At 55.8% G+C, this 27,791-nt stretch overlaps 1 protein-coding gene across 8 annotated transcripts in view; it reads left to right on the top strand.

Annotated features, from left to right (window-relative positions):
* Positions 1 to 27,791, top strand: part of PALD1 (phosphatase domain containing paladin 1) — a 97,497-nt gene that overhangs the window by 26,361 nt on the left and 43,345 nt on the right. For 5 of the 8 annotated variants that reach the window (XM_027129998.1, XM_027129997.1, XM_027129996.1 and 2 more), the window contains exons 2-17: positions 12,751 to 12,964; positions 15,970 to 16,072; positions 17,386 to 17,565; positions 18,654 to 18,818; positions 19,650 to 19,810; positions 20,008 to 20,083; positions 20,692 to 20,843; positions 21,212 to 21,311; positions 21,528 to 21,632; positions 23,557 to 23,652; positions 24,091 to 24,219; positions 24,717 to 24,833; positions 24,914 to 25,069; positions 25,382 to 25,564; positions 26,787 to 26,927; positions 27,162 to 27,233. In XM_027129998.1, the coding sequence (XP_026985799.1) occupies positions 12,780 to 12,964; positions 15,970 to 16,072; positions 17,386 to 17,565; positions 18,654 to 18,818; positions 19,650 to 19,810; positions 20,008 to 20,083; positions 20,692 to 20,843; positions 21,212 to 21,311; positions 21,528 to 21,632; positions 23,557 to 23,652; positions 24,091 to 24,219; positions 24,717 to 24,833; positions 24,914 to 25,069; positions 25,382 to 25,564; positions 26,787 to 26,927; positions 27,162 to 27,233 (2,121 nt within the window). In that variant the 5' untranslated portion in view covers positions 12,751 to 12,779. Of the gene's footprint in view, positions 1 to 12,750; positions 12,965 to 14,175; positions 14,619 to 14,651; positions 14,922 to 15,969; positions 16,073 to 17,385; positions 17,566 to 18,653; positions 18,819 to 19,649; positions 19,811 to 20,007; positions 20,084 to 20,691; positions 20,844 to 21,211; positions 21,312 to 21,527; positions 21,633 to 23,556; positions 23,653 to 24,090; positions 24,220 to 24,716; positions 24,834 to 24,913; positions 25,070 to 25,381; positions 25,565 to 26,786; positions 26,928 to 27,161; positions 27,234 to 27,791 lie in introns of those variants that run through there. The other 3 variants (XM_027130000.1, XM_027130001.1, XM_027129999.1) reach the window with 3 other exon arrangements.

The raw sequence follows: 27,791 nt of genomic DNA, 5'->3' as shown, positions 1-27,791 counted from the left end.
GGGAGGGATGGGGACAAATCCCAGAATTGGGTCATGGTTCTTCCCAGCTCCTTAAAATGATACTTTGGGTCCCTGTGGCGTTGCTGGAGGTCAGAATTGGGGTTCAAGCGCAAGTTCCCACTGGCCTTTTGGGGCCCAGTCCCTGGAAGCAGCCAGGAGAGTGTCAGCAGGGTCAGGGTCCTGGGCGTGGTGTCAGGAGGTGCTAGGTTTCTGCTGACCTTGAAAATGCCCAAATGCCCAGCTTCTTTGAGCACCGTCACTGAGCACGTGAGCATGTCCATATACTTTGAACCCTGCTCTCCCCAGGGCCCTCCGCCTACTCCCAATCTGAGATGGACACGGGCTTTAGGCTCTTTCAGGCACAGGATGAATGTCCTGTCCAGAGTTGACTGGCGCCTCCCTGGGGGTTTCTACACTCCCCTCCTGCTCATCCTTGAAAGAACCTACAGGTAGGGTCCCTCCGAGCCAGATAATGCCTTCTTGTTTTCTAGGGAGTTCCCCTGCTCAGAAAGGCCCCAGAGAGGGACACAGAGAGACTCCAGATGGGGAGACTCCTGCGATTTCTCTCTACCTTTTTGGAGGAATGGAGCCCAAGGGTCTACCTACACTGGGGAACAAACATTTAGCAGCTTGGAACCTTCTAGATTTATACAGCTGACTCGGGGAAAGCTCCCGCACCACACGGCCCGTCAGTTGATGATCCTGTGACGCGTGGGCGTCTCCTCAGCCGCACCCGTGGGCCCTGGTGGCCAGGGATAGCGTCTTCTGTATTCGTGAGCTGCCGTGGCCCCAGCAAGGGCTGGGCTCACTGGACCCTGGCATCGAGCTGCTCGAGCATGACCAGCAGGGAACCCAGTGTTCTGCCGTGAAAGGGGAAAAAAGGAAGTTGTGCCTTGCGGTGTATGGTCATTGAGGGCCAACCCTAAATATGACGGAGTGCATTAGTCAGGATTAGATTTGCCTGTGAATAACAGTGGTTTACACGAGATGGAAGTTCATTCCTCTGTCCTGTCCGAGCCCAGAGTCTCGCGGTCCAGGCCTGGTGTGGTGGTTCAGCTCCACAGATTCCCGGGGTGTGGCTTCACATGCTGGCAGTTCAAGACAGCTCTGAACCGTCAGCCATCGCGCCGATGTTCCAGGCAGCGGGATGGAGGAAGGGGGCAAAGGGGGCTCATGAGGAAGGATCTGGAATTTGCCAAGGGCACGTACTGCCCCTTATGTCCCATCGGCTAGAATTAGTCACCTGGCCCCAGGTAGCTGCAAGGGAGATAAGGAGTGTGGTCCTGGCCGTGGGCAGCCATGTGCTCAGCTAGCTGCCCTGTCCCTCCTCTGGTTTGTTTAGTGGAGACGGAGGGAGGGAGGGGATGAAGGCATTGTGGGCATTTTGATCAAACCTGAGGATGTTCCCAGGCTGAGAAACTGGGCCAGCGGTTCGGGGGCAGCAGAGTCTCACCCAGGGAGATTCCTCAGGAGGAGGCCAGTCCTGCCTTGGGACCAGAAAGCCACACGCCTCAGGCCAGGAAGGGAAGCAGGGGCTGAGCCTGAGGGAGAAAGGCTTTCAGGGGGCTGGAGCCAGCCCCGTGGCATGGTCAGAATGAGGGAGGTGGGCCACCCTCTTCTCAGAGGGTCGGGGTGTGCTGAGAAAGTGCTGTCCCCAGTCCAAGATCCCATATAAGCAGAGCTTCCTATCAGGCACAGCTGACCCACCATGGGGAGCTCCAGAGATGGGGGGTTCCCCAGGCCTGGAAGCAGGTAACTAGGGGTGCTGGAAAGGGCCCTTTTATTTCCCGAGGGTCCTGAATTCCAGGAACCCCCAGCCCCACTGGAGCACCTGGTAACAAGTTCCAGGGTCTTCACTGGCCGCGGAGCAGGCAGGAGCCCCCTCTCTGCCCTCCGCCTGTCAGGTGAGCCGAGAGGGAGGCTTGTTGCCCCTTCACTGAGGGCGGGGCCTGCTGCGCCACCTGCAGCTTCTCCCAGCCCAGGGGTCCATCTGCAGGGTGATCCCCTGGCTCTGCTGCTGCCCCACACTGGCCCCCACTCTCCACAGCTCCTCGGCTGGCCGCCCGGTCACTCTGCCCACCTTCGTCCCACCTCCAGAGGCTCCCCCTGGTTTGCAGTCTGAAGCCCGGAACACAAGGCCCAGCTCACAGAGGCAGCCCACCTGATGAACACATGGCACTATTTCCAAACATTCATCCACCTTCTGTTTTTAATTTTTAATCTTTTTTGTTTGTTTGTTTTAGAAAAACTAAAAACACTTCAGAAACATATAATGTAGGTCGTGAAGGTCTCCTGCAATCTCAGACCCCAGACAGCTTTATTTTTAAAAAATTGATCTTGTCCTAATTTTAAAAAGAAGGAGGCTAAGGGGCAACGGTTGCGAAGGGATTGGTCTGGGTGACCACCAGAGACATGAGGTGAGGGGCTACGCGCAGAAACCAGAACTCTGCTTCTACTAAGCCAGGTAGCCTGGGGAAATTCACGTCACTGACCCTGCTTAGCTGTTTCCAAAGTGGGAGCCGTAAACCCTGTCTCGCCTCCCTTGAAGGTGGTTGTCAGCAGCAAAGACAGAGAAACCACAAAGACACAAAAAGCGCCACCAGGCTGCAGGAATGGAATGATTATCATGGGACCATGGATGACCACAGGCAGAGGGTGGCCAAGGCACTGAGCCGAGGGAGCACAGGGGGACTTGGGGGAGGGTAAGGTGGGGGATGCACTGGGTGAAGAGCTGTGACCTTTGTCCAGCTTTGAAACTATTACACATAACCGCACTTAAAAACATTCCCAAAATAATCATGTTTGTTGTAGGAAATTTAGAAGTGATGGATAAGCAAAAAAGAAAATGAATACCGTACTCAGTCCCCCAGTCAGGAATGAGTACCATTATGTTTAAACATCTTCCCCCTTTTGTACCTGCTTGTTGTTGGGTGCCATCCTTGGTCCCATCAGAAAGGAGACCGGCAGGGTGGGAAGGTGAAGTGATGGAGCTGATTTGTTCCATCAGCAATTGTGTGTCTGGCTCCCTCAGTGGGACAGAGCCAGGAAGGACACAGCATGGCCCCTGCTGGGAACAGCATGCAGTGGAAGGGAATGGAATGTCCCATTTTGTGATGCTTACAATGTGCTGTGGGAGTTGAGGGATGGGGGTGGGTGTGTAGTCAGTCAGGGAGAGCTTCCTGGAGGAGCTGGGCTTTAACTTCCAAGGGCGGGTAGAATGTGGGGGAGGAGGGCAGTCCAGGTGAGAAAGTGCGGGGTGGGAGCATCTTCCCCCCACCCTCTCGTGTGCACTGAGACCTGCTCCTTGATGCCGGGTGCTTGCTCTTCTGTGCGTCCTGAAAGCTGCAAATGCCCCCAGGTTGTCATCTGTTCATCTCAGAAATATTTCCTGAGCATCTACTGGGACCCGGTCACTGTTCTGGTGCTGGGGCCATGGCGTGGACAAATTAGGCGCCGTCCTGCTCCTGGGGAGTCGGGGAGGCTGCTGCTACAGACATGATCCCATCAATGAGGCAACTGAAAAATAAAAGGAGGTCATAAGCTGGAGAAGAATTGAAGGGTGTGTGTGGACAGACTGCATCGCCAGGACCTCAGAGAGGCTTCTGGGGAAGGACGTTTGAGCCAAGACTAGGGGAAGGGGCAGCCACGTGAGCAAGCTGCAGAGTGCTCCAGGGGGAGGGGTGGTGGGTAAGAAGCTTTCATGAGTAGGAGAGGGTCTGGGGCGTTGGAAGGAGGAGGAGGACGTGGCCAGTGGCTGGGGCATCATAGCAAAGCGAGGGGTGGGGGCCTGTCCGCCGGGCTGAGGGGTTTGCATGTTACAGTGTGATGGAAGGAAATGACATGACCTCCACCCGAGCGCCCTCTGCCCGTGATCGTCCGTGTTCCCGTGATAATCCTTCCATTCCTACAGTCTGGTGGGGCTTTTTGTGTCTTTGTGGTTTTTCCGTCTCTGCAACTGACAACAGCCCTCGAGGGAGGCGAGACAGGGTTTATGGCTCCCACTTTGCACAAGAGGAAACAGCTAAGCAGGGCCAGCGATGTGATTTAGGACTTCAGAGATGCTTCTGGCTGCTGCATGGAGGATGGATTGCAGGGGTCATCCATCCTTCCGGAGGGAAGGAGAGAGACTCCTGGAGGCTGCTGCAGTCACTCTAGGCAGGGGCCAGTGACCAGTGGTGGCAGAGCAGTTGGACCGACTAGGGGTGCGAACCCGTTCATCTGTGGGCGGGCTTTCAGAGCAGGCAGAGGACTTGCCCAAGGCCCCAGAGCAGAGCTAGGCTCTCTTGGTTCTTGATTAAGACCAGAAGCAGACGGAAATCTCCCTAGGTGGCTCACCAGGCAGAGTGAAACGGAGGGACTTGGAATTCTGTGTTACTACAGTAGGACAGCTGCTGCGGCCCAGCCCCACTCCGCCCTGTTGTTTGCCCGGGATGAGAGCCAGGGGATTGCTGAGCCCACTTATTCCCTCAGACCATTCCTTTTATAGGCAGTGTCTGGGCACGACCCTGGCCCTGGCCTGGGAGTGTCTGGGAGGTTTAGATCTGGTACCAGTCCGTGGTTGCAGGGAGAGGATGTGGAGAAGGTGGGGAGAGAGTGCAGGCAGAGTGGGGCCTGGAGGGATATGAAGGGCTGCTGGTGAGTCGCGCCCTCGCTGTGTTTGGGCTGGGTGGGTGTTGCCTTAAACACACATTCACTTGTTTCATTCCTGTACGATCCAATTAGGGAGGTAGATTTATGGTCCCCAGTTTATAGTTGGGGAAACCGAGACTCAGAGAAGTTAAGCATGTGCCACAGGACTAATACGTGGTAGAGATGAGAAGATAGGGATCAGCCAGATTTTGGCCCCAGAGTCCATGCTTAACATAGAGTTGAAACCACTGGATCCCCCAGCTAGGTGTGAGGGTGTTGGGGAGTTCTCACTTTCTATCTGTTAAATGGAAATGCTGCCACTGCCTTCCTGGGGTCTCCTCACTCCTCAAACAGAGGGTTTTAAGTTCTTGCCTGCAGCAGGCATTGGGCTCAGCTCTGAGGACCCTGAGCTGCCGAGAGCGGCCCTCAAGGACCACGGAGGACTTGAGACTCAGCATCACCGTCTGACAGGAGTACAGGTCTCCCCACTATCCGAAGGTAGAGCATTCCTGGGGAGCTTTGTTAGCTGAAACGGCATCCAGCGGAGAAACAGTTACCTTAGGACAAGTGCACTGGCTAACAATGCACAAAATAAGTTGGATAAAGCACAGATGCTCACCGACGCGGTTCAAACCTCCGGGCTTGCTGCTGAGACGTTGAGAGTGGTTCCTGGGAAGGAGCTTGGCGAGGGGTGCGTGGCCCCTGTAACGGCTCCTGCAAAACAAACGCCCAACACTAGTTTTCTTCCCCCCCCTTTTTTTTGTGGTAAAAGCAAAATCCTCTTCAGATTTCTCTTGGTGAGCAGAAACAGTTACTAACGTAGGTTTTTCATAAAAGCAAAGTGGCATAAAGCGAACTTTCAAAAAATGGGGGATACCTGTATAAAGTGAGCCACGTGTTTTTTTTAATTGAAGTATAGTTGGTTTGCAAGGTTGTGTTAGTTTCACCACGTGTCATTTTAACTGGCCACATAAAAACGTAAAAAAGAAATAGGAACTTAATTTTAGTAACGTGTATTATTTAATCCCAATATATCAAAATATGATCATTTTGACATACAGTCAACATCATAAATTGTTAATGAGATGTGTCACTTTGTTTTGTACTACGTCTTTGAATCCAGTGTGTATTTTACACTTGCAGCACATCCCAGTGTGGATCAGCCACGTTGCAAGGGCTCAGCAGCCAGTGCAGTGGTGGTTACTGTATCGCACAGCCCAGCTCCAGAGTCTGATTGATCCCTGCCCCCACCTCTGCAGTGCATGATAACCGCTGATTTTTAAGGAGGACTCACTGATCAGGCCCTGTTCTGAGGACTTTTATAGTTACACAGTGGACCCTTGAACAACACAGGTTTGAACTGTGCGGGTCCACTTATACGTGATTGCTTTTCAATAGATAGCTACTGCATGATCTGTGGTTGGTTGGATCCAGGTACACGGAACTGCGGGTACGGATCTTAGACTCCCCGGAGGGTCAACGCCCCTAACCCGTGTTGTTGAAGGGTCAACTGTGTTGTTGAACCTTCGTAGCAAGCCCTCAGGGGAGCTACTCCTGTTGTCCCCGTTTCATTGATGTGGCAGCTGAAGTCCAGAGAGGTAGCTTGGCTGAGCTTGCACAGTGGGTGAGTTGTGGAGCTAAGGAGGAAGGTGTGATGAGGGGGGCGAGCTCCTTTTGTTTTTAACAGATTTATTTAGGCCAACTTCATACGACAGAATTCACCCATTTTCAGTGTACAGTTCACCACTGGCAAATGTATGTAGTTGTGTAATCACCACATTCAATACATAGAGCAATTCTGTCCCCTCAAGGTGCCCTCGAGCCCCTGTGCGGTCGACTCCCCTGTCCCTGACAGCCATTGATCTGTTTTCTGCCCCTGTAGTTTTGCCTTACATATGCCTTAGCCATACAGTTTGAAGTGTCCGGGGCCTGCTTGTTTCTCTTACTATGATGTTTCTGAGGTTCATCCCATGTCACGTGTATATCAGTAACTTGTTCCTTTTTTATTGCCGAGTAGTATTTCATTGTATAAATGTGCACGTTTTTCACATTGTTTTCATCTGTTCACCAGTTGATGGACATGTGAGTTGATTTCAGTTTGGGGCTACAGTGAATAATGCTGTGTACAAGCCTTTTTCTGGACATGGCTTCATTTCTCTTGGATAGTTAGTTGCCTGAGAGTAGAATTGCTGAGTCATATGGTAATTGTATGTTTAAATTTGTAAGAAACTACAAAGCTGTCTTCCAAAGTGGCTGTGCGATGTTGCACGTAAGCACTGGGTCTCCAGTTCCTCCACAACCTTACCAACACTTGATGTTGTTGGTCTTTTAAAATTTGTCATTCTATGGGACTTTCCTGGCAGTCTAGTGATTAAGACTCCGTGCTTCTACTGCAGGGGGTACGGGTTCAATCCCTGGTCAGGGAACTAAGATCACACATGCTGCGCGGTGCAGCCAGAAAGAGAAAAACAAAATTGTCATTCTAGTGCATTTTGCTGATGACATAAGATGCTGAATATCTTTTATATGCTTATTTGGCATCCGTATGTACCTTTAAATCTTTTGCCATTGTAAATTGGATTTTTGGTTAACTTAATATTGAGTTGTAAGAGTTGGCATCTCTTTTTTTGGTCGGGATTAAATGAGATAATATATGTCAAATGCTTTGCAATCAGAGGTCCACCCACTGGCCCTCCTGGCGTCCCTCTGGGTCAACACTCAGGGTCACTGGCTATCTCAGGCATCCTGTTTAGACCCTCCCCTTCCTGCTCACCCAAGGTAGGCATAGGAATCACATACTTGACCAACACCCCCTGATTTGGCCAGCGGTACAATGTCTGCTCAAATCAATCTTCCTGCGCTCTCAGCAAAAGCTTCCCCTTGCCTCAGGCCAGAGTCAGCACGGCCCAGCCAGGGGGCCTGGAGTTGGGAGGCAGGCCCCCTGCGTCCCAGTTTCGTCCTTATGACCTCTTCCCTTATGACTTGGAGCTCATCACTTTCCCTCTCTGGAGCTCAGTTTCCTCATCTGTAGAAAGAGATGGTTGGACTAGGTGACCTCCAGGGGTGTAGCCAGCTCTGAATCTCTGCTTTTGGGGGCCTTGGTGACGGCCATTTGTGGAAGTTCCTGTGATCACAGCATTCCCTAAGGCAGGACTTGGGATTTTGCAAGAGGGTCTGGCAGGCAGGAATGGCTGGAGAAAGGGATGGGGCAGGGTGGTGGCTGGGTCAGGAGCAGATGTCCAGCTTTCTGCTTCAGTTGGAGGAACCAGACTCTGCTTTGGAAAAGCCACCATTCATCGTTTCCAAGTCCATAGGGTTTGACAAGATGGAGGCCATGGCTGCTGTTCCATGACCAGGACAGAAGACATGGGAGAGGGGGGACTGTGAGCTTTGGATCAGAGATGGGGAAACTGACACCAGCATGGTGATGGAATCATCACTCACTTCTACCAAGAATCATCTGAAAAGAAATGGACTTGGGCTCCTGCGATGTTTAGGTCCAGGGCCTTAGGAGTCAGCTGTTGAACCTCTTGTCTGTCATCCCCAATCTAGGACCCAGGATGGTTGTCTGCAGCATCCCCTTGGCTTGAATACAGCCGTTGACGAGAGGCTCACTGCTCCGGCAAGCTGGACGTTTGTGCTGTAGCATCGGGCAGTTAGTTGATGACTTGGAGCTAAGATTCCAGCTCCTGAAGTTTGGTTCTTCTTGGAGAAATGAGGTCACCTCTCTGTGAAAGATTCCATAGGGTGGTTGCTTTTCTCTCGGGACTGGCTGCTGTGTGGTTGCCCAGAGGCAGGAGGGTGGCATGTCCATGTGTGGAACTTTCTCAAATGCTGTTGTAACTGCAGCCCAGATGATTCTGTGGCTTCTTAGCTGGTCACTGAGGCCTTTTGTGGGTGAAATGGAGTCTGGAGTCCTCGCTCCCTGCATGGGAGACTTGTGCGTCTCTCTTCCCCTCTAGGAGGTCGTGTCTGGGTGCCCTGGCAGAGAGTGGAGTGGATGGGGGTCCCTAAGGTCCCTGAGTGGCGGTCAAGCAGGTCCAAGAGGGAGGGGAGAGTGTGTGGGGTGTTCTTGCTGTCAGGGTCAGCCGTGAAGAGGCAGGGAGGCAAGCTTATGCTGCCACTTAGCAAAGGCCAGCCGTCCTCACCTGAAATGGACACAGTGAGGCCTGAACCTTATAGGGTTGTGTGTAGGGGGCACCATATGTTGTAAAGCACCCAGCATGGTGCCTGGCACTTAGTAGGTGCTTTGAAATGTTAACAAACAGAGGCAAAGGAGAGACGTGGAAGGGGCCTGTATTTGGTGGGGCTTTGGTTCCCTTTTTTATTTGCCAAGAGCCCCTGTAGCGGAATGGCAGAAGCTCACAGATCCCTTCTCGGAATGATGTTTTTAAATGCACAAATTAAATAGTTGGGATTACAGGGGGAGTAGATTTTATTGAGAGTGCTATCAAAATACTAAAACACAAACTTGTGATGTAGTAATACGTGTCCTTAGATACTCTTGCGTTAACAAGATAATCCATTAAGTGAGTTAAGGTTAAATTTTATTTTTTTAAAGACACACCAGCGTCAAGGCTGCTGTTGGCTTGGCTTTGATGGGGACATTCATCTGGGGTGTGCCTTTGAGGGCGTGTGGCCAGCATGATGGACATGCAGGCATTTGCGATTGGTTCGATGGTCCCAAGCGTGGAGAACCCCGTGTTGCAAATGGCACGGCAGCTTCTTTCCAGCTGGCTTCGTAAGGTGAGGCTAGGCTTCCCGCTTGGATCGTCACATTCTCCACGCTTGTTGAGTGAAAGGCGGTTGTGAGAATCTGGATCCCGCTCTGGGGGATCAAGACCACGAGGCGCAGAGTTGCCCAGAGTTGGCCGGTCCTGTCACCCGAGACCTGGGGGGCAGGGGACCCAGGTCTGATAATTACAGTGGTGTGAAGGGAGTGATGAGCGCAAGCCGCGTTTCCAGATACCTGCACGGCTGCTGTGTGATGTGAACGCGTCTCTGAGCTTAGTGGTGAGTATGTCCTGGGCTTTGCGACACAGCAGGAGTGGCCTTCACTTGTGGTTAAGGAGATGTTAGCTTTTAGTTAGAAGTTAGGAAAATAAGGCCTAATTGTTTGCAAAACCATCCAGGCTCATAGACACCCCCCCCATCTTACTATCTAGCCTCATCCTAGTCTACCCCGAATCTCCCGCCAGTGGAGGTTTGAGCACTAGGGATCCCACCTACATGTGTGCCCTTGCTGACCCCTGGCCCTGGCAGTGGACAGCAGTGGTATCACCACTAGGGCTGCCAATCTTAGGAGCCAGATCCATGTGGAAGGGGCCTTCCGACTGTTCCATCCTTCGCCGTCACTCTATGGCTGGGGCTGCTGAGGCCCAGACGGGAGAAGTAGGTTGCCCAAGGCCCCACAGCATGTGGCTAACAGGATGAAGGGTTCTTTGCTGGCGAGGCTCACTCTAGGTGGGGTGGAGAGGCTTCAGGGGGAGATTTGCAGAGTGAGAAGCCTGGGAATCCCAGGGTTTCCCCCTCCTCTAGACATTTTGGAGACAGGTCAACTTTCAGACGATACGGTCTTTCCCCCATGCCAGCAGCTGTGCACATCTGTATTGTCTCCAGGCAGTCCTTATAGGGACCGGCTGGGGCCTGTCACCGCCTGTGGAGCCCTCGAGAGAGGAAGAAGGCAGGAGCTGGAGCTTTGGGGGAGGCGAGGGGCAGGCGAGATGGAGGTGCCAGGCCTGGCCCAGCCCCGTGGGAGCAGGGCCTGGCCTTGGCCTGGCAGCTGTAGCCAGCTGTTGCCTCCTGCAGGCCCTTCCCATGTCCTGTCCGTCACTCCCTCCTTTGGGACAGCCTCCCGAGTCCTGTTCTTGGAGGAGGCTGTTCCCACCCATGCCTCCTTGGCCCAGGCTGCTGAAGAGGGGTCTAGGGAAAGTTGGTGGGCCATGTTGGGGGCCTGCTGTGGCAGGCGAAGCGGAGAGAAGGTTCTGGCTCTGCTGATGGTCAGCTGGGGGTCCACTGTGGAGCCCCTCACCCGCTCTGAGCGCCTCTGTTTCTGTTTGGAAACAGAGGCTCATTCCTTCCACCTTCTACCAAGAAGGAAAAAAAAGAAAGTGAGAGATTGGACTGGGTGTGGAGAGTCATGATGAGGCTCTGACAAAAACATTCGGTTAGCGTGTTAACAGAGCTGTCACACAGCTGCTGGGAGTTGTCAAGGGTGACAAGGCTGGGCCGGAGAGAGGTGGGGAACCCTTTCCAGACTGCAGAGGGAGAGGGGGTGGTTTGGCGTGCTGGGAGGGATGGAATGAGTAGCCATTCTGTCTAGGTGGCTCTGGGAAGGCAGAGCCTGAGGGCACAGCCGGGGGAGGCCCTGGGAGCGCCCACCTTGGGACCAGGAGCTCTGACTCGGGATCTGGGAGGGGAGAGGGCGCAGTGAGCTCAGCCTTCAGACTGACCTGCTGCTCCGGTTTCATGCTGACCCCTGACCCCACCATCCACTGCCTGAGGTGCCGCTGCTGCTTATGAGAGGGCATGGGCGGAGCATGGATGGTGGGGGACAGGTAGTCCCCGCTGCCTGAGGGGGGACAGCCCATGCCAGGCTGAGGGCAGCTTGGGGAGCGGAGGGGAGTCGTCAGGTTCTAAAGACTGCTTATGGCCTCTGTGTTCTCAGAGGGGAAGTATCTCAGGGTGCGGGTCGGGGGTGCGGGCTGGCCGGGCAGGTCTCTCCCTCCCCCTCCAGATCCTGGTCCATCAGCGCCACATGGGGCCAGCTGCTGCTGGGCTCTCAGAAAGTTCTTTGAGCCTCTGTCTCCCATGTCTGTCGCCCCCTCTCTTGGGTCTGTGTGGAATTCCCAGCCCCTTCCCTTCCCAGCGGGCCTGGTTCTTGGACGCCTGAGCCAGTCCTCCCCACACCCTCTACCAGCTCTTAGCAGCTCTCCTGGCCTGCTTCCCCAGCCATTCTTTTTATTTGTTTTAAATAGATGTTATTACCCAGTGTTCAGAGGAGAAAAATCAGAAAACGCAGATAAGGAAAAAGGAGAAAATAAAAATTGTCTATGATCTCATCACCAGGTGTTGACTCGGTTAGCATCTTCATGTGCCTCCTCCCGGATTTTTCTCCTGCTACATGTTCATGCATTAAAATTAGATTATAGCCTGTACTTGCTTTGCAGCCTGCTCCTTCCATTCCTGGTTCCTAGATATCTTTCCACAGCAGTCAATAAGGTATTTTTAAGGCTGTTTAACATTCCACCTTAGAGATACCCCGTAATTTATTCAGCAAATCCCGTTGCAGGCTGTTTCCAGTGTTTTGTTACTATAAGTAACATTGCGATCAACAAAACACCCTTGTAGCCCACTCAGTTATGTGCATCCTTAACTATCAATATTTCCCTAGGAGAGAGCCCTGTGAGAGGAATTGGGAGTCCACGAGGATGCCTGGCATGCCGGATGTTGGGCAAAAGCTTCGGCTGTTGCGATGTTGATGGTGTTGAGGTTATTGATGGAGAGTTCAGGGGCCTGGTGCTTTTGTTGAACCCTTGATCTTCTGAGAACTCACCCAATCTGGACTTCCCTGGCCTCATTTTGTGACATTCACCGCTAGAATATCCTCCTGCGTCCTGTTCCCATCCAAATCCTTCAAATCTGTCTCCAGACTTCCCTCTGCCTCTGGTTCTGGTTCTGGTTCTGGTTCTCCCTCTGGTGAAGGCCTCCTCCCTCTCCCAGTCTAGAGGGCGTGGCCTCCACGTGGCCTGACCCAATTACTTGGAGCCCTAGGTCCTGCCCTGATGGGGATGGTTAACCCCTTCCTAACTGTCTTATCTTCACTAGGGGAGTATAAGCTGTAAGGGGTCAGGGGGCTACATCTTCTTGACTCTCCATGTCCATAACTCCCCCAAGGCAGCAGCAGGGGACCAGGCACACAGTAGGTGCTCCGCGAACGTGTGCTTTGCTGGGCACCGGCTTGGAGGCAGCAAACCCACCCTCTGTCTCCAGCTGCAGGGTGAGCTGGCCCTCTCATGGGCCTCAGACTGTGTATCTGTTCACAGGGTAGGGATGGTGGGTGGGCTGGGTCCCTTCCTGCTGTGGCTTTTCCTACCCCCTCCTTGACCTCTTACCCCACAGGTCTTGGGTCCTGAGGCTGCCGGCGGACTATGGGTACAACGGCCAGCACAGCCCAGCAGACAGTCTCAGCCAGCGCCCCCTTTGAGGGCCTCCAGAACGGTGGCACGATGGATGGTCGGCACTCACTCAGTGTCCACTCCTTCCAGACCACGGGCTTGCACAACAGTAAGGCCAAGTCCATCATCCCCAACAAGGTGGCCCCCGTCGTGATCACGTGAGTGGCAGGACGAGTGTGACCGTGTCCCCGGAAGACATGTCTGGGGGGAGCTGCCTGGAGGGGTGGTGGCATACAGCGCTTCAGAGTCTCCACACTGCTTTCGTAGATGAAGATACTGAGGCCCAGAGAGGTTAAGCAGTTTGTCTGGAGTCACACAGGAAGTGGGTGGCAGAGCCAGCGTCTGTCGCGGGTCTCTTAGCCCATATTACTTGCCATGTCACAGTGCCGGGTAGTGTGGAGAGGGAAGAGTGGCTGGGGGAGGGGGGACACCCTTTTGAGAGTAATTTTTGGCTGATGTTTTCAAAGGAAGTTTATATTCTTAGATGCATAAAATGTCGATTTTTTTCACCCCCTACAACCTGTAATTATGGTTCGAAACTGAGGTTAACACCGGGCCATTAAAGGGCCTTGGGCTGAAAAAGCTGGAAGCTGTTGGTCAACTCTCCTAATTAGGCCCTTCAAGGACATTCCCAGAGGGGGCTGAGGGTTTGTTCTGGCCCCATATTTTGAGAGACCTGGACACACTGCATGCGTCATGTGGGCCCAGGGAAGGAGTGGGTGCTGGGAGCCTGAGGCCAGGGAGACAGAAGGGGCATTGGATGCGTCTCCTGGTGAGTCAGGAAGCCTTGTCTTACATCATATCTGCCCACCGATCTTCCCTGTCTCTGGACCCCTCCAGGATGGAGGAAGTGGGACATGATGAGCTAAGAATTAAATGTGTTCCACACAGAGATGTTTGGCAGAGAGTTCGCAGATGGGGCCTTCTGTATAAGGAAACCTGAGGAGTGGGAATGATAAATCCGGCCTGTTGCCTTTGGGGCCTGACAGGAAAATTGTAGTCATAATACATTACTGTGCTCATGATAAGGGGAGGAAAAGAGATGTTAAATAAAAGGGACTTGAGGGCTTTCCTGGTGGCTCAGTGGTTAAGAATCTGCCTGCCAATGCAGGGGACATGGGTTCGAGTCCTGGTCCGGGAAGATCCCACATGCCGCGGAGCAACTAAGCCCGTGCGCCACAGCTACTGAGCCTGCGCTCTAGAGCCCACGAGCCACAAGTACTGAAGCCCATGTGCCACAACTACTGAAGCCCGCGTGCCTGGAGCTTGTGCTCCACAACAAGAGAAGCCACCGCAGTGAGAAGCCCGCGGACCACAACGAAGAGCAGCCCCCCGCTCGCCACAAGGAGAGAAAGTCTGCACGAAGCAATGAAGACCCAACACAGCCAGCAATAAAAAAAAAGAAAATAAATTTATTAAAAAAAGAAAAAAGGGACTTGATATATAGTCTTTTGACTAGCAGATGACAAAACTAGGTTCGGGTCTTGAGCACAGTGTTGGAACCTCGTGTCCTGGGCCTGGCTCTGCCTCTGTCCTGCTCTGTGACCGTGGGCAGATACTTTTCCCTCTCGGGGCCTCAGTTTCCTTATCAGGATATGTGGGGATGACATTCAAAATATTTAAGCATGGTGTGGCTCAGGACAGTCACCGGTCTGCTGCAAAAATCCTCTGTAGTGAGACTGTGTGCTCCCTGGAGCCAGCCGTGACCCAGTGATCCTTGGGTTGTAGCTTGTTTGAGGTTCAAGGGACCTTAGAAGATCATCCAGTACAGCCGCTGGCAAACCATATCCTTCAGGCCCATCTCCTGTTTCGGTAAATAAGAGTTCAATAAGTGTTCCTCGGGACACTGCCACTCCCGCTCATTTGCATGTTGTCAGCAGACGCTTAAGGCTGCAACGGCAGAGTTGAGTAGTTGCAGCTGACTGCGTGGCCCACAAAGCCTAAAGTATTTACTGTCTGGTCCTTTATAGGAAAGGTTTGCTCACTCCTGATCTGATAGCTATTAGATCAGATGTGAAAACTGATCCTGACACAGAAACTGAGTCTCGGGAGGCAGAAGGGTTTGCTCGCCACGGGTCCCGTGTGATGGAGACAGAGCTGGCCGAGGGAGCCCAGGTCTCTGGACTCCTGTCTAGTGCTCCCCACCCCAGTCATTCCCCCACCCTGCCTTTCCTTTTGTAAAGAGGCTCAGACCCCAGATCATGAGCTCTGGGAGGCTGTGTCTTATTCATTGTTATAATCAGCACAGAACCTTGTTGGGTCTTGAGTGCACAGCGCTCCGCCTGGTTTAGCATCTACAGAAAGCTGTGGGTTTTGTTTGAAATGGCCCTGGGTGGAGGCAGAACTACTGCTAGTAATTGTAGTTAGATTACTAAATGATCACAGTCTTCGAGGCACTGGGCTAAGCACTTACTTCTTTAGCGCATTGTCTTCTCACAGCAGCCCTTAGGAGGTTGCAATTACTGGAAACGGAGCTATAGAGCAAGTAATCCCAAAGCCATGGAGTTACTGAGCGGTGGAGTTGGAGTCATACCCAGGCCACGTGGCCCCAAAGCCTGGGTCCTGAACCACTGCACTGTGCTAGGGGGTTGTCAGTGTGGGGTTGTTCTCAGAGACAGTCTGATGGAGGGACCGTCTGGGATGGTCCTTGTTAAGCCTTGTTGAAGGAGGCCTTAAACAAGACAGAAGCTTCTGTCTACACAAAAGTCCAGGAGGTGCTCCAGGCTGACGTGGCTGCTCCATGATCAGTCAGGCTCCTCCTCTCTTGTTGCCCCACCATCATCAGCATCTACTTCCTGCCATCATTTCTGGATGCTAGACAGGGAGAAGGAGGGAAGGGTAGAGGGCACACATCTTCTCTTTAAGGGGATGGCCCAGAAGCTGCACACATCACTTCTCACATCCCATTGGCCCAAACTGAATCACATGATCACACTAGCTGCAAGGGAGGCTGGAACATGTAGTCTTCAGCTGGATGTCCCAGTCACAATTCCAGGGTACTATTGCTGAGGAAGAAGGAGAGAGTGGCTATTGGGGGACAGTGGGCAGCCTCTATCATAAATGCGTGGGTGGGACGGGGTGGCCCTGCCGTAGGCCTGGTGAGGGTGGAGCGGATACTGGCCGCGGAGGTTGCCTGACTCAGTCTCCATTCTGCCCCTGGCAGGTACAACTGCAAGGAGGAGTTCCAGATCCACGATGAGCTGCTCAAAGCCCATTACACGCTGGGCCGGCTCTCAGATGCCACCCCAGAGCACTACCTGGTACAGGTGAGGTTGGTCCTGTCCCTCTCTCCCCCTTGCGGCCTCTCCCACCCTCTTGCCCTCCTTCCTCACAGGCTCCCTTCCTAATCTCCTCCTGCTTTCCACACTGTCCCCCTTCTCTGCTTCACTGCCTCACCCCACCCTCTGGGGTCCTGATCCCACTTCCTCTCACCCCCTGGTTTCCTGGGCCCCGTTCCTCCTGCCCTGTGGAGCCCCCTGCTCTTCTGTCCCCATCTGTCGCCTGCCTGGCCCCCAGCCTGCCCACACCTCTCTCTCGGAGCACCAGGGAGAACAGAGAAGGGAGCCTGAAGGACCTGGGACCCCAGATGGCTCCCTGCAGGCTCTCCATCCCATTCTCTTTTGAAGTTTCAGAACTTCTCTGGAATGTAGAGAGATGTAGATGTACATGTACATCTATCTATCTGTCTTTGTATCTTTTTTTTTTTTTTGCCTTAAATATCCCCTGGAAAGTAAAGTCTACAAGGGCAGATGACTTTTCATGTGTCTTGTTCACTGCTGTAGCCCCAGGCCCTAGAACAGTGCTTGGGTATAATGTAGGTGCTCAATAAATAGTGAATGAATGAATGAATGAATGAATGATAATCATGATGATTAAACTGTATTTGTTGAACGAGGATCCGGGTAGGAGGTGGCAGTGGACGGGTAGATGGGTGAACAGGTGGATGAGATGACCTCATGGTTCCTTTTTGCCCAGGAATGTGTCTTCTGGTTCCTCCTGCTTTCACCTGATCCCTGAGTAGTGTTTTCCTCTTTTCTCTGTAGTCACTGCCTCCCCAGCTGGGGAGGGGAGAAACCTGCCCATTCCCAGAGCCGCAGGCCTCTAGGAAGTGGCTAGCAGTTTTCTCCTGGTTGGTTCTTGGTGCCCCAGCTGTGACTCCCTACTCGAGCCCCTTTTCCATGAGCTTCCTCTGGGTATGAGAGATGTTTGCTGTGTGCCCGGGGAGCTGCAGGCCCACCCTAGAGGCAGCTTTGGTCTTCTGTCTCATGTCCCTGGAGTACCTCTCCCTGCTCTCCTTCTTCAAGGCCAGGCTCAGATGCCACTTCCTGCATGAAGCCTTTTTGGATTCCCCCTCAGGAGGAGTTGCCTTTCCTTTTCCCACACTGTACGACACTCCTCCTGGCATCACGGATAGTCATGTATGTTGTCTACTTTTTCCACGAGTCAGCAGACAACTCGAGGACCATGTCCCCCACCCCCTCTCCCTGCTCCCTATCCCCTGGGGCCTGGGACAGAGCCCTGTTTGTAGAAGACATCCCTGAGTCATCTGAGTGACCCCCTGTGGCTCTCCCCCTGCCAGGGCCGCTACTTCCTGGTGCGGGATGTTGCAGAGAAGATGGACGTGCTGGGCACTTTGCAGAGCTGTGGGGCCCCCAACTTCCGGCAGGCGCGGGGCGGGCTTACTGTGTTCGGCATGGGGCAGCCCAACCTCTCAGGATTCAGGCGGGTGCTTCAGAAACTCCAGAAGGACGGACACAGGGTAAGCATGGCCATTTCCCATGCAGGGGCTAGCCCCCAAATCTGGGGAAAGGCGTTCCAGGAGGGGCAACTTCAGAGGCTCTGGAGGGGCCTGGCCATATCATAAGGAGGGTGACTGGTGACCAGGACCAGGCCCTGCCAGGCCTTCAGTGCCATTATGGTCACTGTGGTCAGCATGACTGGGAAATTCTGGGTGAATGTTTATTGCAGTGTCCTGTGTGGACATGGGAGTCCCAAGGTCAGAAGCCCCTTATACACCCCACAGGATGATGATCACAGCTAACACTTACGTCCTCATGTCAATCCTATGAGGCAGTTATTCTCCCATTTTACAGAGGAGGAAACTGAGGCCCAGAGAGGATAAGTGACACAGCCCCTGAGTGGTGTCCCAGGACACAAACCTAGACCCCTGGACTCCACGCGCCTGCTTTACATGCCTCCTCTCTCCTGCCTGATGTGGAGGTGGGGTTTTGAGTGTCTCCAGGACAGAGGATGAGTGTCCACTGTGATTGCAGGCTTACGGCGGGCAGCCGAGTGTGATTTGACCTGGGTTAAGATGGAGAGTCCTTAGTGAACCAGAGTGGGGAGCGGGTGTTAGCTGAGCACGGATCCCACCTTCCCAGCAAGTTCTGCAGGGCGGGGCCTGCCCACACATCTCCCTCTGTCTGTACGGTGCTCAGTGAATGAGTGATTACATGGTGGTGGTGGGCATTCGCTTCTTCAGCTGATGTTTATCAAGCGCTTGATTTACCTAGGGCTCTGCGCTAGGAATTGTGGGGACACGAAAATGACAAGGACATGATTCTGCCCGCAAGGAGCCTGTAGTCCACAAAGGGAGAAAGATGTATTCCCTGATAACGTTAATCCAGGGCAGGCGTTAACACCACGAGATTCAGATCAAGGGCTCTTGGCCCTGAGAGGAGGGAGGTCAGGAGCCGGTGGCCTTGGGACTGAGCTTTGCTTCTGGGGTAGGATTCAGGTTGCAGGGGCAGAGTGGGGTGCTGGGCCCGGGATGAGGGGGAGCAGCTAGCTCGGAGGCCCCGAGGTGGGGGAGCGGTGACGCTTCCCTCCTTCTTGGGTTCCCGGCAGGAGTGCGTCATCTTCTGTGTGCGGGAGGAGCCCGTGCTGTTTCTGCGTGCTGATGAGGACTTTGTGCCCTACACACCTCGAGACAAGCAGAGTCTTCACGAGAACCTCCAGGGCCTCGGACCCGGGGTCCAGGTGGAGCGCTTGGAGCTGGCCATCCGGAAGGAGGTGAGGGCCAGCGGTGTGGGTGGGAGGCCGCTCCCCTGGTAGGCCTTGGACAGCTGGGTTGAGCCCCAGCCCCGCTTTGCTCTCACTGGCACACACTCACTCACTTTTCTGCCCTGCTTGGGTGAATGGCTGCTGCAACGCTGGCCCCGGGCAGCCTGGGGAAGGACTTCTCTTCTCGGCTCTGCTTGCCTCTGCCCCTCTCCCACCCTGCTTTTCTCCTCCAAACTCAGCACCGTTATTTAGAAAAGGGTCTGGTGGAGGGGAAAGAGCTCTAGACTGAAAGCCCCAGGACAAGTTCAGCCTCCTGTGAGCTGTGAGGCCTGGGCTGGGTCACTTCTCTCCATGGGCCTCTGTTTCTGAGGTTCCTCTGTCCTCCTCCTTCACAGCTGGGAGGTTTGTCAGGGTCTCTGAGGCTGTGATGCACCCAGAGGTGTGTAAAGAGTGTGTGGGGGTCATGGCGTCCCCTACCTCCCCTGGGACATCCCGGGCAGGAACGGAGGCCGCAGCTCAGGCTTTCTCCCCTCTAGCTCCCAGCTGACCGAGCTTCCTCCTGTCCTTCAGTCTGGCGGTTTAGCCAATTCCTGCTGCCCACCGGGCCAAGCCCTTCCAGCCTGGCCCCAGTGTGGGCCATGTCAACTCAGGCATGGGTGGCTGCCCTCGGGCCAGCGGCCACCCTGGTCCCGTCAGGGCTCCCAGGGCACAGAGAGGACCTCTGGTGTGTAGTTCTCCCTGGAGGGAAAGCAGCCTGTCCATGGCCTCGGTGTGGCCTAGGCACTCCAGAGCTCAGCCAGGAAAGTCCATCATGGCCCTCTGACCCCCTACCTCCTCTAGATCCACGACTTTGCCCAGCTGAGCGAGAACAAGTACTACGTGTACCACAACACCGAAGACCTGCGGGGGGAGCCCCACGCCGTGGCCGTCAAGGGCGAGGACGATGTGCTCGTGACCCAGGAGGTGTACAAGCGGCCCCTCTTCCTGCGGCCCACCTACAGGTACCGAGGGCCTGCACAGGCCCCCAGTGTGCCGGGTGTGGGTGCTCTCTGGGCCTGCTCTCCAGCTGCAGCCTCAGTCTCACCATCTGCAGGTTGGGCTGAGTTCCCCACGCCTGTGTCTCCCATGGGAATATGGGGGTGAGGGGATGTCCGGCGTGTGTGGCCTGCCTGATGGGCCGCTCCCCCTCACCCGGCAGGTACCACCGTCTGCCCCTGCCAGAGCAAGGAGCCCCCCTGGAAGCCCAGTTTGATGCCTTTATCAGTGTCCTCCGGGTAAGTGGGGGCAAGAGGGGTGCTGGGAGCATGGAGGGTGGGCAGGTGCTTGGAGAGTGGGTCTGTGTCAAGGCCCCATCTCCATGGAGATGCCCTGGTGGGTGTGGCTTCTGGAGGAAGGCTGAGGGCGTGAGTGTGTGGGCTGTGTGGGTGTGTATTTGTACATTCTCTAATGACAGAGCCCAGCACTGACCGTCTGGAGGACTGGACTCTGGCTGTGGCTTGGCTGCTAACTTGCTGTGTGATCCTGGACAGATCTCCTAACTTCTAGGCCTCAAGTTCCTCATTTCTATATTGGAACTAAAAATTCTTACCTTCCAGGCTTCAGCTGATATCTCCTGAGTACTGGTGTTTCTGTCCCAACCCCCTTGGGAGGTCACCTTATTTAATTTGCCTCTCACAGCAGAGTAACTGTGGCCCTGTCCCCTCTGAGTGGTTCTCAGCTCCAGGGCCCTGGGAAGGAGGCAGGGCCTGTGCTCCTGGGGCAGGTGGAGCAGATCGGGCCGTGGGGCTGGGCGGCCCATGTCACGATCCCCCAGCCCCAATTTGGTCCTCAGCCGCGGGCTTTCTGGTCACGCTGTTACCTGCTCTTCGTGGCCCTTCCCCAGGAGACCCCCAGCCTGCTGCTGCTCCGAGAGGCCCACGGGCCTCCCCCTGCTCTCCTCTTCAGCTGCCAGACGGGCGTGGGCAGGACCAACCTGGGCATGGTTCTGGGCACCCTCATCCTGCTTCACCACAGTGGGACTGCCTCGAGGCCGGAGTGAGTGGCTCGTGGGACCCAGTGCCCCAGGGGACTATGGGGATAAGGAGAGGGGAGGGCAGGGCTGCCCCACGTTGCCGGGGACACGTCAGAAGCCCAGAGCTACAGCTGGAAGTTGGGCAGCTGGGGTTCACTTCCCAGTTTGCTGCAGACTTCACTGGCTGACCTGGAGAAAGTCCCTTGGCCTTTCTGGGCCCCAGTTTCCCCAGTGGAACAAACGCCTCTTGTCTCCCCAACTGATTTGGAAGGAAAACTTGGAGCATGTAGTCTGGTGCCTCTCATCGGCCAGGTGAATGGGAGGGTGTCGACAGCGGGGTGTCCTCCAGGCCTGTGGGAGCGCTGATGAGGGTACTGTCCCTCCCTGTCAGGGCTGCCCCTACGAAGACCAAGCCACTGCCCATGGAGCAGCTCCAGGTGGTCCAGAGCTTTCTCCACGTGGTGCCCCAGGGGAGGAGGATGGTGGAGGAGGTGAGCGAGGGGGCTGGGCAAGGAGCTGGGGGCGGGGCCGTGGAGGGGCACTCGCTCCCCTCACTGGGGGGCCTCTTCCTCCCCTGCCCGCTCCTTCCCTTCCCGGCCAGTCATTCTCTTTCCCCCTCTCTTCTCTTCTACCTCCTGCTATCTTTCCATGGCCCTGCTCCATCCCTGCTGCCGTCCCCTCTTCCCTGCCCTGGTCTCTGGCACCAGGTGGACAGAGCCATCACCGCCTGTGCAGAGTTGCACGACCTGAAGGAAGCAGTCTTGGAACACCGGAGGGAGCTGGAAGGCAGCCCGCCGGAGACCCCGGCTCAGGTGAGGCACTGAGAGCCGCTGCTTTTGCCTGAGCCCGGCAGCCTTGTTTGGTTGGGCCTGTGGACTGGCCCCCTTCAGACTGGCTTTTCCTAATTGCTGCTTCTCCCATGAGCAGAGCAGTTTTCAGAGGAAGGGGAGATGGGGAGCTGGGCCTGCAGGAAGAGAGGAAGTTTACTTTCCCTGACCAGGACCCCTTGCTGCAGAATAAACAGGATGGAGGAAGGGGCTGCTGGCAAGGTGCTGGGGGCCTCTGGCTCCAGATACTTCCCAGGCTGCTCCTGGCTCCCCCTGCAAATAAAAACCCTCGCTGTTCTTTGGGAAGGCCAAGGTTTGGTCCAGCCGCTGATTCTGCAAGAGTGACGGGCTCTGGGCTGTCTCAGCGGGCCTGTCCCTGTGCTCTGGGGAGAGGAGGTTGGCTTGTTCGCACACAGCGCATGGAAAGAATCTAAAGCCCGCAGAGTCTTTTTCTTCTTTAACACTTAAAAAAGTGTTTTAAAAGCAATATTATATCATAGAAAATTGAGAAATTAGAGAAGGAATAAAACTGCCTGTCATCCAAGCCCAGCTGCCGTGAGCATTTTGGCTGCCTTCCTTCAGTTTTCATATCTCTGATGTTCTTTTGTAGGTTGCCTAGGGCACGTCTATGTCCTGCTTATTTCATGTAACCCTGTCTCTTCCATGTCATACCTGCTTATCGTTGTTGAGGTTTACTGGCTGTGGAACCAAAGCCATTGCGAGGCTCAGCCATCATTGGCCTGATAGGTCAGGAGCAGAGCTCTGGCCCGATTGCCTGAGTTCTTTCTGTTCCTGGCTCTGCCACCTAGAGGCGTGTGGACCTGGGCAACCTGCTTCACTGCTCTGTGCCTCAGTTTCCCCACTCGTAAAATGAGGCCACTCACAGTAACTACCCCATAGGGCTGTTGTGAGCATTAGGTGAGCTCAGGTCATAAGGCCTCAGAAGGGCGCCTGGCAGAGCAGGTGTTCCTCCTGGCCGTCACCTGCTGTGATCCTCAGGCCCCCTCTAGTTGCGCAGTGGGGTCAAAGTAAGTACTTCGCCTTGAACTACTTCATGAAGGTGAGGCTTTTGTGTATTTAGGATTTTTCCCCTTATAAGGTCTAGATTAGGGGTTGACAGACGATGGCCCACGGGCCAAATCCAACCCACCACCTGTTTTGATAAATAAGTTTTGTTGGAACGAGGTCTTGCCCATCCATTTATGTACCGTCTCTGGCTCTCTTATGCTGCCGTGGCAGAGTCCAGCTGTTGCAAGGCAGATCGTGTAGCCCACAAGCCTAGAAAATTTACTGTCTGGCCTTTTATAGAAATAAAAGTTTGCTGACCTCTGGCCTGGATTCCCAAAGATGGGGTTAAATTTCATCCAAGGGCATGACCTTTTTTTCGGGCCTGTACGAATCTCACTTGCCCTCCAGAAGGTGGTGCTGACTCAGCAGGAGAAGCCTGAGATCCGAAGGTGAAGAGAGGGACCCTTGGAATTTTCTGTGACAGCCCCCTGCCCAGAGGACGCTGGGGTGGGGAGGGTCGCAGCTCTTAAGCGAGGGCCTCTGGTTCAGGGAAGGGTGTTTATACACTTGCTGCTTCAACACGGATTGTGGGCGATCCTGCATGGTGGGTGGCATTGGAGCAAAGCGGCGAGGCCCAGCCTGTCTCTGGGCACAGAGCCTCACCGAGAGCTGGAGTGCCTCCTGGGGTCACCAGTAGCTCTTCCTGCACCATGGATAAACCACAGCAAATGGGATAGGGTTGGAAGAACTTCCAGCCTGGCGAAACAGGGTTATGAAGGGTGGGGGTAGATTGTCTAATGGGAATTTCTGAGGCTTAACTCCTGCCTTCTGGGGATGGGGATGGGTGGCTTAGCAGCCCCATCTTTACTGCCCGCCCTCCTTCCTGGTCCCTTCCTCTCAGGAAAGCGGCAGCCAGCGCGGTGTCCGGCAGAGGGCGCTGCGGAGCCTGGAGCGATACTTCTACCTGGTCCTGTTTAACTACTATCTCCATGAGCAGGTGGGGTAGGGGGATGAGCGGACCCATCCCCCTTTCTCCTGGGGCCCCTCCAGACTCCCCACCCAGTGACTGGCGTGGGGTTGATGGGGACCCCTGTGGAGCCGGGGAGGGGAGTGGGGACATGTGTGTTGGTTCCAGAGGAAGGCGGGTTTGGGGGAGGCAAGGAGAGACCCAGATAGAGGGATGGTCCCCGAGCAGGTCAGGCAAAGGGAGGCCCCACGTCTCTTTCCTCTGGGCCCATCTCTGTACCCTTAGCCAGGGCATCAGGGCCTGGAGGGATCTCGCTTCGGATATCCTGGTCCTCTCTCCCCAGCCCCTCATCCCTGCCCTGGGCCGTGATGGGTATCTCTTGGGCTCCCCCGACCAGAGGGCAGGCAGGGAGAGTTTGGGATGGCCATGTGACCCTGAACTCCCGTCTCTCCCTGCCTCGGGCTGCAGTACCCGTTGGCTTTTGCCCTCAGTTTCAGCCGCTGGCTGTGTGCCCGTCCCGAACTGTACCGCCTGCCTGTGACACTAAGCTCAGCGGGGCCTGTGGCCCCTGGGGACCTCATCACCACCGGCTCCCTGGTGAGTGTGCCTGACTGGCTGGGGAAGTGGGCGTGGGTGTGGGCTGGCCCCGGGGTTGATTACAGCCTTGGTTCCTGTGGGGTTGGGCTAAGCATTGCCCTCACAGGAAGCAAAGGGTGGATGGCCCGTGCGGTGATGGGATCCTCCTGTGAACAAAATGGGGCCATTCTCAGGCCCTAAGAAGCATTTGCAGCTCTGGCTACGTTCTAGTACCCACTCCTCATTCTCAACGCCAAGCGCTCTGGGCTGGGAGTCAGGAGGCCTGGTTCTGGTATCTTTGCCACCAGCCTCTCATCTTTGAGCCTCAGCTTCCTAATCTGGAGAGTGGGCACCATTGCACTTGCCCTTGCCAGGGTGGTTATGAGACTCCAAGTGTGCAAAAGTGCTTTCTAAACTGTCAAGTGCTGGTCTCGCCCCCGCTCCCCATGCCCACCTGGGGCCAGGTTCTGAACCTCAGTCGGCCGCAGAGGGTCCCAGACTTGCTTCTCTCCCAACAGGGGGCAGATGACCTCGTCTCCCCGGATGCACTCAGCACCATCAGAGAGATGGACGTGGCCAACTTTCGGCGGGTGCCCCGTTTGCCCATCTATGGCACGGCCCAGCCCAGTGCCAAGGTGACCAGCCAGGGGGCCCACTTGTGGGGTGAGGAGAAGGGGGTTTGAGCTCTTTCACTGACGGCCATCTGTCCCCCCAGGCCCTGGGGAGTATCTTGGCCTACTTGACCGACACTAAGAGGAAGCTGCAGCAGGTCGTGTGGGTCAACCTGAGAGAGGAGGCTGTGCTGGAGTGTGACGGGCGCACCCACAGCCTGCGGTGGCCTGGGCCCCCCACGGCCCCTAGCCAGGTGGAGGTGAGGCCCTCCTGCCTTGTACGCACCCCTGCCTTGGAGGCCTTCTGGGGACTTGGCCTGAAAGGGTCTTCAGAAGCTTCTGTGCTCCTTTTGTACAGATGAAGAAACTGAGGCCCCGAGAGGAGCGGTCTCAGGGAGTGGCTGACTCAGGACTCCCTTGCAGCCCCGGGTCTGGTTATAAACCTTGAGGCTTGAGAAGGGGGAGGGATGGGCCCGGAAGCCAGGACTATCCTGGCCGCAGAGGTGCTGGTCTTTCACGGCTGGCCTGGGGGCTGCCGCGTGGCCTGAGCCCTCCATCCCACCCTCCCCTAGAACCTGGAGACCCAGCTGAAGGCCCACCTGAGCATGCCTCCCGCAGGCACCCAGGGCCCGCGGACCCGCAGGTTCCAGACATGCCTCACGATGCAGGAGGTCTTCAGCCAGCACCGCGGGGCCTGCCCCGGCCTTACCTACCACCGCGTCCCCATGCCAGACTTCTGTGCCCCCCGCGAGGAGGTGAGGGGGCTGCGTGGCTGAGGCCTCTGGGGAGGGAGAGGACGCCCCCCCCCCCCCCCCCCCCCCCCCGCCCGGGCCCCGGGGCGGGGGCCCCCCCCCCCCCGGGGGGGGGGGGGGGGTCGGGGGGGGGGACGCGGGGGGGGGGGGGGCGGCCCCCCCCCCCCCCCGCCTCCCTCGGGCCTGGGCCTTGGCTGTGGGCACAGCTCCCCAGAGGGACTAAGAGCTTGTTCTGCAGGGTTTCAGGTCGGCCTAGGTGGTTTATTCACACGCCTGTCAAGCTTCGTGTTTGCGTGTGCGCGCGTGCCTGTTTGTGTGTGTATTATGTGTTGTAGATATGGGTGAGCATGTCTGTGTGTGTTCAGAGTGGGTGTGGTTGTGGAGAGTGTGTGTGGTGTGTCTGTGTCTGTGGAGGCTGTGCTGTGCCACTTGTCTTTACTGGGGGACGCGTGGAGAGCGTGTCTGGTGGGGAGCTGTGTGGTGTGTGTGTAGGGGGTTTGTGGAGGAGGGTGCTGGGGAATGCTGTGTGTGACTGAGAGAGTTCTGTGTGCATGTGGTATCTGTAGGTTTATGCCTGTGAATGTCTGTACGGTCTGTGGGTCTTTAAGGTTTGTGTGGTGTGTGTGCCTGGCGTGTGTTGTGTGGGGGTCGCTGTGTGCCTGTGTGATGTGTCAGTTCTTTGGGTGATGCGCCTGTGTCTGTCTGTCTGTGAGACGGGTGGTGACGGGGCTTGTATGGCCCCCTCACTTTGCTCTGTGGGTCTGGCTGCCTGTAGTTTGTTGCCCTCTGGTGGTCTCACGCTGCAGTGATTGGCTGAGGTTGGGACTGCCCTCAAACTGGGATCTGGGTTGGGTCCACCTCAGGTGGGCAGTAGGGCCGGGGGGGTGGTGGGGGTCCACGTGCAGCCTGGGGGCGCAGCACATAGGAATGTGCTTGTTCTACCTGGCAGATGGTGGGCACCAGGAACCTCAGGTGTGTGCCCGTGTCTGCTCATACGTCCAGTGCCTGGTTATATGGGAGTGTGGCTGTTTACGTGCACATGGTCTTGTGTGTACTGTAGTGAGCTGAGCGTATGTGCGTACAAGGTTGTGAGCCTGACACAGCCAGGCTCCGGGCAGACACTCCCAGGACAGCTGCCAGGGTTGCCATTTGGAGGGATGGGCCATCTTGGGAGTCTGTGCAGCTGGGAGTACCCACTGACTCAGACCTCGGTCTCCCTGTGCAGGATTTTGACCGGCTGCTGGGGACCCTGCAGGCTGCCCTCGCCAAGGACCCGGGTTCCGGCTTCGTGTTCAGCTGCCTCAGCGGCCAGGGCCGGACCACGACCGCCATGGTGGTGGCCGTGCTAGCCTTCTGGCACATCCGAGTATGTGTGGCCTCCTGTGTGAGGACAGGGCTCTGCCCAGGCAGGGTGGGCATTTGGTCCCTGGGGACCCTGGCTGTGGCAGGAAGGTGTGGTCCCAGAGCCCCCTCTCATCAGCCCTGGGCAGACGGCGCGTGGGCTGGCAGACCCCCGGCACGGGCTCCAGCTGTGGGCAGAGCTGGGGGAGGGTGCGGTCTGGTAGCCATGCTTCCGGTCCCAGCAGCTGTCCTCCCTTAGGGCTTCCCCGAGGTGGGCGAGGAGGAGCTCGTGAGCGTGCCCGATGCCAAGTTCACCAAGGGCGAGTTTGAGGTGAGCATGCCCCGTGGGGTCTCCAGGGGACACCTGGGGGAGGGGAGGGGTGAGTCTTGCTGGCAGGTTGGGGGGAGATCTTCAAAGCTCCTCCTAAGGCCATTACCTTATTCTACCTCATCGTATCAGTCCTTCCCTGTCCCCATTTCACAGATGAGCAAACAGGGCACAGGGTAGCTTGGCTCTGGGCCCTGGCAGATGGTGTTTGGAGAAGAGGGGGCGGATCCCCCCCACTCCTCCTGGCCCTGCTGCTGGGCTCCTGGCCACCATCTTGTCTGGGTAACACTGACAACCACCTCACGGGCACCTGGGACCCAGCTGCGGTTGGTGACCCTGGTGCCGGGCCCCGGACCACCCCACCCCACCCCCATTTCAATTCAGGGCACTGGATGGACAGTGCTAACGTCTCACATTTAGCCATCCATGTTTTGCACCTCATGTGCCTCATGTCATGTTCCCTGACACCCTGTAAGTAGGTGGCAGTGTCCCCGTCTCACACATGGGGCAAGTGGAACTCAGAGTTGGCACGTGGCTGCCCGGTGTCGGTGTTGTGGTCGG

Source organism: Aethalodelphis obliquidens, unplaced genomic scaffold (genome assembly GCF_003676395.1).
Source record: "Aethalodelphis obliquidens isolate GAN/ISIS:26980383/991018 unplaced genomic scaffold, ASM367639v1 scaffold37, whole genome shotgun sequence".
NCBI lineage: Eukaryota > Metazoa > Chordata > Mammalia > Artiodactyla > Delphinidae > Aethalodelphis > Aethalodelphis obliquidens.
This window is presented reverse-complemented; position numbering and strand designations above follow the sequence as displayed.